Source organism: Phaethon aethereus (assembly GCF_964289735.1).
Source record: "Phaethon aethereus genome assembly, chromosome: 13".
NCBI classification, from domain to species: domain Eukaryota; kingdom Metazoa; phylum Chordata; class Aves; order Phaethontiformes; family Phaethontidae; genus Phaethon; species Phaethon aethereus.
This window is the reverse complement of record NC_138589.1, coordinates 7505140-7517903: the sequence shown is the minus strand read 5'-3', so window position 1 is coordinate 7517903 and position 12764 is coordinate 7505140. Positions and strand designations below refer to the sequence as shown.

Below are 12764 nucleotides of genomic sequence, written 5' to 3'. Positions count from 1 at the left end.
CGGCAGTCGAGTAATTCCTCAATTACAGTTACGTGGGCCTGGGAACCTACGAGCTGCTGTTACCAGCAGCCCAGCACTCCGCTCCACAGAATCGCTTCCAAAGGCCCCAACTCCAGCATGAGAAGCTGAGTTTAACCGACGGGAGTGGCGAACGCCTGCCTTCCTCAGCCCCCACGCCGGTCTGGGTGCCAGCCGCTCCCCGGAGCTGGCAGCACAGAACAAACTTCTAAGGACACTGGTGCTGACATCAAACCCCATCACTTGTAAGGGGAGACAGACAGTGCGTTTTGTGATGCTCACAACTCTGTTATGGTTCTGGGGTTCAAGACCACGTGGCTTTAATGACACCGAGTAAGGTACAACTCTTCCTTACAGGCAACCGGAAAAGCCCTCAGCAGATGAGGTTACTGGCAGCAGGGCAAAAGAAGGGTCTGGGCAGAGGAAAATTACTTTCATGGGCTTCACCTGTGATGTGAAGTGAAGCGTCAGAACAGGCCAGCGTTTTTACTCCATCGCTGCTACCACCACACTGTCACCAAAGCATTTATTTTGTAAGCTAACAAAGACACAACCCCTCCTACTTTTACTCCGTCCTCATTGATCTGAAACAACCTTCCTTCAAGCCAAGTAGAACTTTGTCCCCAGCCACCAGGTTAGTATCTTCAAGTTTTCACAAAGTGATGGTCAAAACAAATCAGCGTATTGTATTGCAAATCATAAATCCCACATGAGGGGAAAGTCCACGGCTACTGCTGGAGTTACAGCTGCAGGAATTGCAGGAATTACCGCGAGTTTCTGCTAGGCTGAACCTGAGACCTGATAATACACCACAGCGGCCACATGACCTGCAGCTTTGCTGGCATCCAGGTTTGGTTTGCAATCACTTCATTTTAAATAACGCGCATCTAAGAGTTGTCAACATTTGATACTTCTGTCAAAGTCAGTTGCTTCTTTAATGTCAGACAGCACCACTCCCAGTTAACATGCAGGCAACTTGCCTTTTGCATGCAGAATAATCCCTTTCATCACAGGCACACGCAGGTTCTATTTCTGTGCATAATCTTTCTGAATGAAAAAGGATGCACAAATCTCAGTAGTGGTTAATAAATAGCAAGGCTGCCATAAAAAGTGAAATAAATATATGCAAAAGAGAAAAACGGTAAATTATTTTAGGTCCTAAATGCTACACATATATCCACGTAATTTATGCTTGTTTTCTCCTCAGCTGAATTGGGAAACCTGTGACCTCAGAGTGCCTTTATTTATTACATCTCAATTATTTCCATGGAAACGTGTACTGTGGCAATCTACTGGGTTGCCAGCTCCCTAGACCACAAAATGTATATGACGGACTTTTTAAAAGCAGACGATCGGGATGAATAGAAAGAAAAGAAGAAATTCTTTATCCTACATACACATATGAGTTGTCTTCTATTATCCAAAATCTCACCCAGATTCAGCTCATTCGTTAGACTCCCTGTTAGTCAGCTCGTGCTAAGACCTGTAATTTACAGCCAGTTTATGCTGAAGCTGAAAAAAAAAACATTTTCTTGTGCCTAGACACTACAGAAATATTTAGAATCTTTAAAAACTGGGCTTCACCCAGCTCACTGTTGCAAAGACCTTCTAGATATTTCTACATTACGGGGATAATGTTTCTTAGCTATGACTTGCCAGTAAGTTACCTGCTTCGATTCATAAAAATGCTCTTGTAAATAGTAATCAGTTCTTTATTAGTATTAGGGTCAAATTTTCATTATGAAGTATCAACCCCTTGCAAGAGATGCTGCCACCTAAAAAGTAACGAGGTAGAAAGCAAATAACTAATAAACGGTAAATATCTGACATTATTATGGCACGAGATGTCAGTGTTTACTAACTGAGCTTCTAGAGCAAACAGCGTTTTCATTGGCATAGAGATATTTCCTGAACGTTAAATGTGACACTTCAGCACAGAAAATATTTTAAACTCCAGAGGCCTGGCCACTGAACGTGATTCCCTCATCGTGGGGAAGTCACCACCCGAGGCCTGCACCACTGCTCTCAAACTGCCATCCTTTCAGTTTCCAGCAACGGATTTCAGAGCATCCCCGACCAATAGCTCCAGCTCTGCCCTTTCTTCTGCCCACGGACTGTAACATTCATCTACCAACTACTGAAGTGGCTCCTTCAAGCAGAGATTGTCCGGGATGGCATGGCGCAGGGTCACAACGCCACGCTGCAAGCCTGCCCCACGGCACAGCGCGGAAAGGTGCCGGCAGTCTGGGGGGAAAGGGCTGGGGGGCCTGTGTAAAGATGAGGGGCTGACTTTACAGAAACTTCATAAACATCTGAAGCACGTAGACTTTGCATTGCAATCATCTGTTAAACAGTGGATACTTCGCGAATAACATAAAATGGCCCTGGATGGGTTTCGATTTGTTCTTTAGCTGGTCGATTAACGGTATGCTAATTTTGTCCACCCACAAGTTACTTAATTACGAACGCTTTAGACTTTTTGTCTCATCTTTTGGGCCTCCGAAGTTACGATCCTTTTGTGCTTCTACAACAAAGCCCCCAGACCACGGAGTTTGCGACTTCTGCTTTGCGCAGCGGACAATAAAACCCTGCCCGCCGCCAGCCGACCTCCTGGCGGCCGGCAGCCACAGGCTCCTGCCATCGCGCCTTCCCCTCTCGCACCGAGGCACTTAAGAGAGCTGGCAAAGGCGAGCAACCCGCGCGGGGCTGGTCCCGGCCCTCCCTTTACGTTTCACCAGCAGCTGATTTCTTATGGAGGTAAACGGGAGGTTCGAAATCCCTCCTTCGCTGTGGATGATGAAGAACACGCGAAGTTTAATGTTCAACCTCTGGTAATGCAGCTCTTCCGAAATTTGGCTGGCGTTTCTTCAAGCCCAAGCAAGTTTTCAACCCTTATCTATCAAACCGGTTTTAATTCTCCCTTCTTTCAGCCGCCCGTACGCGCATTGGACAGCGGGTGGACCCAGACGGCGCTACTATTCCCAATCATAAAGAAACATTAATTTCACGCTAACCGGCTAAAACACGAGTGTGCTCCATCCCTCACTTCCCCAGCCCTCTGATGCGCCACCGCACCCGAGCATCGCCGCGAAACTTTCCTCCCCTCCCCGCCTCAACGATGCTACCGGCTTCTTTTCATCAGTTATCGCGACACGTGTCGCCAGCGAGTCTCGGTACCCACACACACGCATCCCTCCTCCCCCGGAACGGACGGCGAGCGGGCGGGCTCCCCACGCGGGGCATCCGCAACGCATCCGCCCCGCGTGAGGAGCCCGCCCGCCCGGCGTCCGTTCCGGGGGGGTCTCCGCCATCACCGGCCCGTACCGGGGGGGGGGATTTGCAATCCCCGCCAAGCCGGGACCCGGCCCTGATTGGCCGCGCTGCGGCGGCGGAGGCGGTGGCGGCGGCTGCCGGGGCCGGGCGGCGGGGGCCGGCGGAGGATGCCTTACCTTTCACCGAGCGGGGCTTGGCTTGCTTCCTTCTGGACATGTCCGGGCGCCGCGGGCTCGTCCTCCTCGTCTTCCTCCCGTCTCTGCTTTCCCTTCCTTTCCCTGCTTTCTCGCCCTCTCCCCCCCCCCCCAACCTCCAAACTTTGCGAGGCGAAGCGGCGGCAGCAGCAGCAGCGGGATCGATTATTTGATTTTCTCACTTCTATTGCCTGTTGCAATGCGGCAAGTTCAACTCCTCTTTCCACCCCCTCGGGCACCTTCCCCCCGGGGAAAAAAAAAATAAAAAAAATAAAATCACAGACGCAACAGTTGCAAATTTTTTTCCTTTGTTGTTTTTTTTTTCTTCCTCCCCCCCCTTGGATGTGCAAATACTACCGACGCAAAACGAGCCCGGCCCGCGCCCCCACCCGCCTTTTTGTTCTGTTTAAAGTTTGCAGGCGCCCTGCGGCTCTCAGTCCGGCTCGCACTTTCGGAATAATAATTAAAAAAAAAAAAAAAAAAGAGAAGAAAAAAAAAACCCAACCAAGCAGAGCCCTGCGCGCGGTCCCTGGGTTTGGGGTGGGGGAGGGCGCACGGGGAGAATTAAGTGTCTAAACCCACGGCGAGCACCGGCCCCGGCAATCCGGGGCGCTCCGGGGGTGCGACCTTGTTGCGATTTTCCTAAATCCTCCCCCGGCCGCGCTCGGCCCCCTCCCTCCCTCTCAGCCCGCTCGCCCGCGGCTGCCTCTCCCGTCCTCGCCCCGCCGCGGGCCGGGGAGGGCGACGAGTCCTTTTTTATGCTGGCCGCGGGGGCCGAGGGGCGGCCGCCCCGGGTCCGCGGCGCGGCGCGGCCGGCCGTGCGCGGCGCGGAGCTGGGCGGACGGGCGGGCGGGCTCCCCGCGGCCGGCCGCGCTCGCCGCCGCCTTCCCCTGCACGCACGCACTTCGCGGAACAAGGTAAGTGCTTCTTTGCATCGATGCCGGGGCCGCTAGCTGCCTCCATGGGTTATTCGCTGGAAGGTGGCACCGCTCCTGCCTTCATCGCTGCCGCTGCTGCCGCTGCTGCCCTGGGTTTTTATTTTCTTTAGCTCTCGCCAGCCTCCCTCTCTTTTCTTTGTCCTGGCTCCTTTTCCTCCTCCTGATCTTGCTGCTGGGGCTGCAGTGCAGACACACATAATAAAGCCAGGCTTGGCTGGAAATGTAGCTGAGTCCCAGCAGGAGGATGTGAGGAGTGGAGTCCCGGCGGGGGAGCGCTCTGATCCCGTAGGGAGCCCCGCGCAGCCTGCGCCGATCAGACGGAGAGAGAGCCAACAGCACCGAGCCATGGACGGCCCGGGAAATACAGCGGCCGCCCGCAAAACGCGGACCGCCGCCACGGACCGGACTCGGCGGAGCGGCGCGGAACCGCGCGGGGACGCCGCTCCCCCCACCCCCGCCGCCGCCGCCGCCGCGGCCGGTCCCGCGGCGCGCAGCCGCCCGCGCAGGCGGGCCCGGTGGCCTCTGATCTGCGTGGGGGCGGCGGTGAAATCTGCCCCGGGCGCGGACGGCGCAGCGGCCGCGGGAAGAGCGGAGGGGGCTGAACACGCACCCGCCCCGCCGCTCGGCCGCCTCTGCAGCCTGCAGGGGAAGAGGGATCTGTTCTGCCCTGCCAGCGGGCTGAGGCGAGCGGGAGCTGGCCTCGCCTGCGCCCCGCTGCTGGGAAGGCTTCTTCTAGAAAAATCCTGAGTGTTTTAAACTTCTTATCCCACGGAGCACTCGCTGCCAAGTTGTGAATGAAACTGCTCAAGACAGACGCTCGATGAGTTTCTTCTCCCACTTATACAGGGCTTATTTCTCTCACGCAGTCTTTACGGCTCCAGGCACGTCGAATGCTGTGTTTACTGGCCCCGAACAGCGCCTGAGGAACTGCATCGCCAAGCACCCCCTCCCCTGGCCGCGATGGGCCCGTGCCATCACGGGAGCCCGGGTGATGGTACAGCCGGATATCAAAAGGGAAGGTGTCTCCCCTGGAAGGAGTCTGGGGGGTTTATTTGCAGATAGTGTGAAACCAGCCCTGGCACAAGTGGCCTGGCCTGGCGGCCCGGGCCAGGCCTCAGCAGCAGGAAGGGTGCAGCGCTCTGCCCGCCTGCGTAGGCTCGGATCAGACGAAGGGGTGTGGCGGGCTGTGTGAGGGCAGCGCTTTCCTGCTGGTGGTCTTCACCTGGGAAGCATCTTCTTTTCTTCCCTCCCCCCCAACCCAAGTAACTCAGGAATGCATTTGTTGTTTGACCAAGTGAAGTCAGTACAGAACTCTGAAGATTTTTCTTAATGCAGCATCCCATTTGAATGGATGCTTAGTGGTGATTTTCTGTTTTCTTAAGGTTTGACAGAAGTTATAATATACGTTTACAGTTCCCTCCTACTGTAGGACTCCAGATTACCACCACAGACTGGACACAGAGTAAAAAATGTTGCCTGTAACTCCACTATAATCAAGATACACTTCTGCTACATCACTGCGCTAAGTATCAAACTGGGGGTGCAGAAAGGCTAACCCGGTACAAAGATGGATTGTTAAAGAGCCTGTGGCCCTGATTCTGATCCCGGTAAAAAATGAGGATAACTCTAGTCAACGGAGATTCACGGTTACAAAACCCGATGTGACAGCAGGTTCTATAAAGATATAAGCAGGGCTGTCAAGGAAAAAAATTGTTGTGATATTGATACACTGAAAAATCCAACTGGGACTGTTGGTAAATTTGGTCAGTGTGACCCTAGATATAGATCCGTTCAGCATCAGAGTCGGATCAGGAACTGAATTACTTCTGTATCCTCATCTTATTGGAGAGGCTTAATCCCCAGGCTATCAAATTGTTTCTGTTCTCTCACTGGCCCAATGAATATTTAATTATTCTTATAAAGCAGAACAGCTTCAGCAGGACAGATTCTCATCCCAGAATGTGCCGGGGGTTGGGCACTCTCAGAGGAGTTGAGAGACCCAAATTCAAATCCCCGTGCAATCAGGCAAAGAGGGGATTTCAACCTTAGTTTTACACATTCCACTTGGCAAGTAATTCCCAAGCCCCGTTGCCATCCAGTCCTCTGCCCCCACATTTTCTGTTCTTTTTTTAAAATAATTCTAAATGCCACAATTAAAGTGAACTATTTCTACAACTTTCTTCCCTTTTTTCAATTCACTAAGAAATCCATAAATTTTCCTTTTTTTTTTTTTTTTTTTAACCTTTTCTCTTGCTGGAGGGCCAATGAGAAGGTTCATTTAATCCCTACCTGATTCAGAGCAGCTGCTGGCAAGGTGTGGAGCCCTGGTCTGAGCATCCCGAACACCTCCCATGAAAATGGTTCAAGTTCACTTGCACGGCTGTCATCAAAGCAGCAGCACCCTTGAAACCACTGCTTTCCATGCTGGCATCTGTTGAAAAATACCCAGTTTATAGCTAGAGATAAAGAAAGTGGGAAGGGAGATTTGACAGTAAAAAAATGAAACACATACATAAATCTGTCTTTAAATGTAGCGCACACATATATAATTATTAATTCATCCCTCTCTATTATCTTCAAACCCAGCAATACACAGACTTCCTCCAGGCCCTGCTCTGTAAGTACATACGTCTCTGTTCCGCAGAGTTTTTCAACACGTGCCTAAACGCTTTGCTGCTCTGTTGTCACAACACATCGTTTGTGTATCTCCTCCAGATATATGTACAGGGAGTTTGTGTGGTTCCCCTAGCCTCTGGTCCCGCAGTCACTCTTGAGCAAAGAAAGCCCTGTAAGCCTGCCGACCCCCCAGAGAAATGCAGAGTTCACCCATCCAGGCTCTCTTCCCAATGCCAGAACTTAAACTCACATTGTCATTTAAATAGATACATTCCACGAGCGCTAATAACAAGGGAAGACTTCACAGGCTTTATTAAAATATTTAAGGCAAATGACACAAGCCTGTGTGCTAATTTAATAAAAATACATTTAATAATTCAATTTAATTATGGTAATTTAAGAATGCAATAAAAATACATTTTGAATCTATTATCAATCTCGTTTCCTCACAGATGCCTTTCCTTTTTATTCTGGGGAATTTTAATAAATGTGCAAAGCTGAGAGCGGCAAAGTGCCGAGCTGTTCTCTCCGGGAGAGAACCAAGAGCCCTCCTGCAGCTCCAGATGACGTCCACATCTTGTCTGGTTGCTGGAGCAATTTGGATGCCGGATTTTCTGCTTAGAACCCCTTTTGGGGATGTCACTGTCCTATATTATACATGACACAGACCCTGTACTGTATGCAGTGCAGCCACTGGTGAGAGGGAACCAGTACTGAGATGCAGCAGAGCCTCAGCATGGCTTGTCTGAAGGTGGGATTTGTGGGTGGAGGCAACCGACAGCTTCACAGTATCCACCACCTCCTCCATCAAATTTCCCATCCGAGCCCCATGAGGCTGACATGGAGACACCAAGCCCTGATCCAGGAGGACGTGGTGGGCCCTGCCCCTCCACTCACTGCCATGCTGCTCCTCAAAGACACCAGCACTTGTGGAAATATGCTCCCTTTTCATGCAGCGGAAAACCGATACACACACTTGCTTTTCATGCCAACTAACTCGGGATGATGATTTCATTTTGCTCTTCTCTCTTCTGACACATGGATTCACACTGAACACAATTTTTAAAGTTTGATGGCATTTTCAGGAATATACTACCTACACAGCAATACTAACGAGTTCTTTTCTCTTTGGAGAGTGGTTACACCATCCCGCTATCTCAGGATATTAGTCCATCCACACTGGATGGAGAGCATCCAGAATATTAGCACTTTGGCTTGAGTTTTTCCCAAACGATTATGTTTAAGGGAGAAAGCTGGCACAGTCAATGTTATCTCAGGTAGTTTCACCCTGGCAGCATTATAGGAAATTGATGGTTTGGCCTTACTATGGGAAATGCAGGCAGGACCACCAGCCTCTCTATAACATATAGATTTATTGGCATTCAATACTGAGAGCAAAACCCTATATATTTCTATATATAGATGTAATTATTTTGAAAGTGTTTCAGAATCAGTTTGAAATTACAAGTTACAAAAAAATAGCACAGTTGTGTAAAGGCAAAAATAAAAACTTCATGACAGCTGGGATGCCCAGCGAGGACTGAGGGAGTTAGGCACCCAATGGACCAAGCCTGCTTTGAGAAATCCAGCCTCAGTAGGATTTAAACTTTCTAAAGTCAACAAGAGGAATATCTTCAACACAAAAAAGTACTGATCTGGTGGACACCAACTGACCAGGCAGCACAGGGAAGATCACCTTAATTGTGGAGCAGCCAGTAACAGAATCAACCTTAAATTAAAGAATATATCATACGCATAGACCTAATTAAGAGATGTCGCATAATATCTAAGAGAAATGTGGCAAAATGCTAATGCCCCAGGAAAATCCTTAGAGGACGTTTGATCAGAGGGTTTATGTGCAGCTAAGACGACCACACAAAATGGTAATCAACCCATGCCACGACCTGGTGCCCACAGCACCTCCACCCTTGCCAGCCCTTGGCACAGCAGGAACCAGTCTGGCTGAGGTTTGACAGAGGTGGGCAAACACCTGAGATCTCTCGATCTGCAAAGGAATACAGGCACATACAGGAAACTCTTAAAGGACTGGATTATTTCTTAAAAAGAGATGATGTTTCCAAAGCACACAGCACAATGCACTCATTCAGCAGAGAGTCAAATGTCACAGTGGATACAGCTGCAAGACAGTGTCGCTCTTTATTTACAGTAAAATATGTCAAATAGGGAACACAAAGGCATCGTCGGGATAAACATGGGACTGGAACACACAAAGGCAGGCGGCATCCACAGTGCATCAGACAACCTGAATAAAAGCCCCGACTACAATACCAGCTCAGTTTCTATGGTGTTCTTGAATTAATGCCTCCAAACACTTTACATAAATAAATAACTGGCATCCCACATTTCGGTCATAAGAGAGGACTGACAGAGCCTGAAATTTGGGCTACAGTGCAGCAGAAACCAGAGGCGCTCTGGAGGGAGGATGTGCACAGAAAGGAAAGGCTTCATGTGAAGAGCCGTTGGTGTGTCTGTGGGCAGGACCCAGCCAGAGCATCTGAGTTTAGACTTTGGGAAGTTAGAGTGAAAATGGATTGAGATGTTACCCAAGAGCACTGAAAAACAAAGGGAAAGTTTCACTGTGAAACACATTTTACTATGTGCAGGATTAGAAGCCTGTTCCAACGGCACAGCGTGCATGCCATGTGCACCAGCATTAACATTCATACATCTCTAATAAGTATGGTGATTTTAAATTCCTTTTCACTTGTGTATGGCACTTACTTCTATCAATCATTTTTCCTTGCATTAAAGGAGACATACAATAGTCTGAAATCAAGGTAGAGTAAGTGGTGCAGTTAGTGACACTTTTTGAAAAATACTATCATACACTGGAGCTGAATTTAGCTCACATATCACAAAAAACCCATCTGTAGAGGAGCCACACCCCACCCCACCCCCAGTTACAGGAAAACAATCATTACTGATAACCACGCTAAAGATACAGGCCGTGCAATACCTATGAATAAAAGCAGGTATTTTTCCCTTTCCATAGTTCACCAAGCAAAGTATTCAGTTTTGGCCTCTGTTCCAATTAGATGCTGCAGGAAACGGTGTGGGAGTCAGGCAGAAGATCTGCACTTCATGACAAAACCGCCTTTAGCACGAAGAATTTTCTGGGCTCTGCACCTGCCTTTTAAATATTCCCGTAAAGATAACTTATAGCATTATAATGTTACTTAATAACTTGCAATGTTTAGCATAAGAAAGTATCACATTTCCACATTTGTAACACAGCTCAGAGGAAGTATCTCTCTCTGATGATTTATTCTGGGTTCCTTTCATCCCCACTGGACATGGGTCCATATTGCTTCTCAAAGGACATAAGGAATAAAAAATACAGTCTCAGTTTGAATTACTTAAAAGAGGATTAAAAAGTCTTAAATTAAATTACTTAAAAGAGGCTTAAAAGCCCTGGTGTACACAAGGTGCTCGATGGCTCTGGGGTGAGCCAGCCAGTGGTGATACATCGGGGTGTCTCTCCAGCTGCCAGCTCCAGCACAAGCCCCTGGCCCTCGCCCACTCCTCGACGACAACTCAGCTCTGCCGAGCTCCGATGAGGCATTTCTGCAATGAGGATGCGTCACTGCATCTGGGAGCATGTTCACGTCCATGAGAGTAGTTCACTGTGCCCACCAAGACCCCTTCTTACCAGGGTTGCAATGAAGGAGCTCATTCACTTTCCGGGGTTTCGTTACATGGGTGGAAGCTCCCCTTGTACTCAATAGACATCTTCACTGCTGTCTTGACCAGCAGCCGTGGCAAAAAACACGATATAGGATTTATAATTTTATTTACATCTCTGTCAGCGTTGTTGAGATACGGAGACAGTCAGCTAAAATGGGAAGGGCGAAGCGTGGAGAGGCCGGAGGAGGGGAGAGGCACAGCAGCGAGGGCAGCACCAGGAGCTCAGAGAGGGGCTCCAGGGCAAACCGTGGCAGCAGCCTTCAGGGCTGGTCATTCTCCACTAGCACAAAGCCGTTTAAGCGCACTCTTTAAGCCAAATGCTGTGTACTTTTACATAACTGAAGGAGAACAAATACCCCATTAGCAGATAATTAGCACTTGGACTCAGAGTGCTTATTTAAGGTATTATGGATCGACCTCCAGCGTTAGGAGTGATTCATGTCCCCCGTATATTCAGGCATCCTTGTTTCTTTTTATGATTATAAATATCTGTGCCATGTATCTGTGTAATGTTGATGAGATGTTCAGAATTACACTCCTGAGACAGAAGATTTCTCTTTATCCAGGGAAAAAGTTTACCAACGTTAATAATGGTGGGTGCATCGCCTTTCCTTACACCTTGCAGTCAAGAAGTCCCATTCACGCTAGACCGGGGCCATCTCTAGAAGTGCAAGGTGGATTTCCAAAGCCGTTAAACCTGGTCCCAGCAGGGTGTTAGGAAGTGCTGGGAGGCCTCGGGGCAAACTCACCCCGGGAGCTGGACCTGGCAGCACCCACACCATGGAAACTGTCTCAAAATGCTGTACCAAAGACTGCCAAACACGAACCGAGCAGCAGCCGTCTGGACTGGTCTCCCAACAGCAGCCGAAGAGCAACCTGTTGCCAGGGCCTAGGCTTTTCCAAGCATTTTACACAGGGAAGCACGGCTTGTCTAAAAATTCCTGTATTTCTGAAGGCTTACACTCCACTGTTAAATTCCCAGTAAAATAACAGGGAGAAGTGATAGGAAGGAGAGGACCTGCGGTTCGTTCCTGCTTTGCCATGTAAGAAGCAGACTTGGACAATCCACTTCACCTCTCCCCACCTCTGATTCCTCATAAACCACAGAAAAACAGTAATCCTTGACCATATTTCTATTCCTGCCAGCATTAGCCTGCCATCTACTACTACTGCTGCTTCCTAAGAAAGCATGACCAAGTAGAGACATTTACACCAGAACCTTCTCACCCTCGAGATTGTCTCTGCCAGGAAAACCATTACTAACAGCTTTTGGAGGTCTCTTGTGTTTAACCCCAGTGGTAGGAGGTCAGTGCTCACAACCGCACTGCAATGTGTCCCAGCTCAGCCCCATCCCAGGGGTTGTCCCGATCCCAGGGGAGCAGCAGTGTCCCCTCTGCTTCTGCACCCCCAGAGCTGTTCACGGGTCCAGGAAAGTGAAGTCCAAACAGCAGCTTCATGTTAAACCAAGTGGCTCCAGGACGGGCAGCCAAACTGCTGCTGGCACCTCCTCTTCCAGCTCCTTCCCACTGCACCAATGAAAACTGAAACACAAATCAAGTCCTATTCTACAAAATTAATAGTTGCCACTTGCTTCTTTTCTGTGTCTGCTTTTGCTCTGTAATTACGCAAAAAGACATGGCGTACTGTGTGGTGCTATTGATTAACAAACCCCACAGCTGCACAGGCAGACCCCCAGGCAGTTTTGAAAGCAACATTTTAGAGAAAGTTTGTCCTTTAATATTGAGATATTTATGGTCTCCCCTCTGAATCGGTGTGATAACGTGAATGAGCTTGTGGTGGGGAGCAGGTGGCAGTGTGAGAACATGCAGTTTTTATTCTTGTGAAAAACTTCTATAGAAATTAATAGACAATTATCTCCTTGTTATTGAATAATGTGGGATGATGCCAAAAACCCAGGGAAAAGATCTCATCTGCTATGAAATCGGGTAAGATTTGTCAAGTAGTTTCTATAGAATCTGCCCAGTTTTTAACAGATCTCTCTTGGTTTCATCCCTTCACA

The 12764-nt window shown here is 49.0% G+C and overlaps 1 protein-coding gene across 1 annotated transcript in view; it reads right to left on the bottom strand.

Annotated features, from left to right (window-relative positions):
- The window catches only part of ZNF423 (zinc finger protein 423), a gene marked incomplete at both ends in the record, with an annotated part of 213264 nt that extends 209757 nt beyond the window's left edge, over window positions 1-3507 (bottom strand). Inside the window, one exon of the mRNA XM_082005641.1 lies at window positions 3468-3507. Within this exon, the coding sequence (XP_081861767.1) occupies window positions 3468-3507 (40 nt within the window). The remainder of the gene's footprint in view (window positions 1-3467) is intronic.
- Window positions 3508-12764: the final 9257 nt, after the last annotated feature.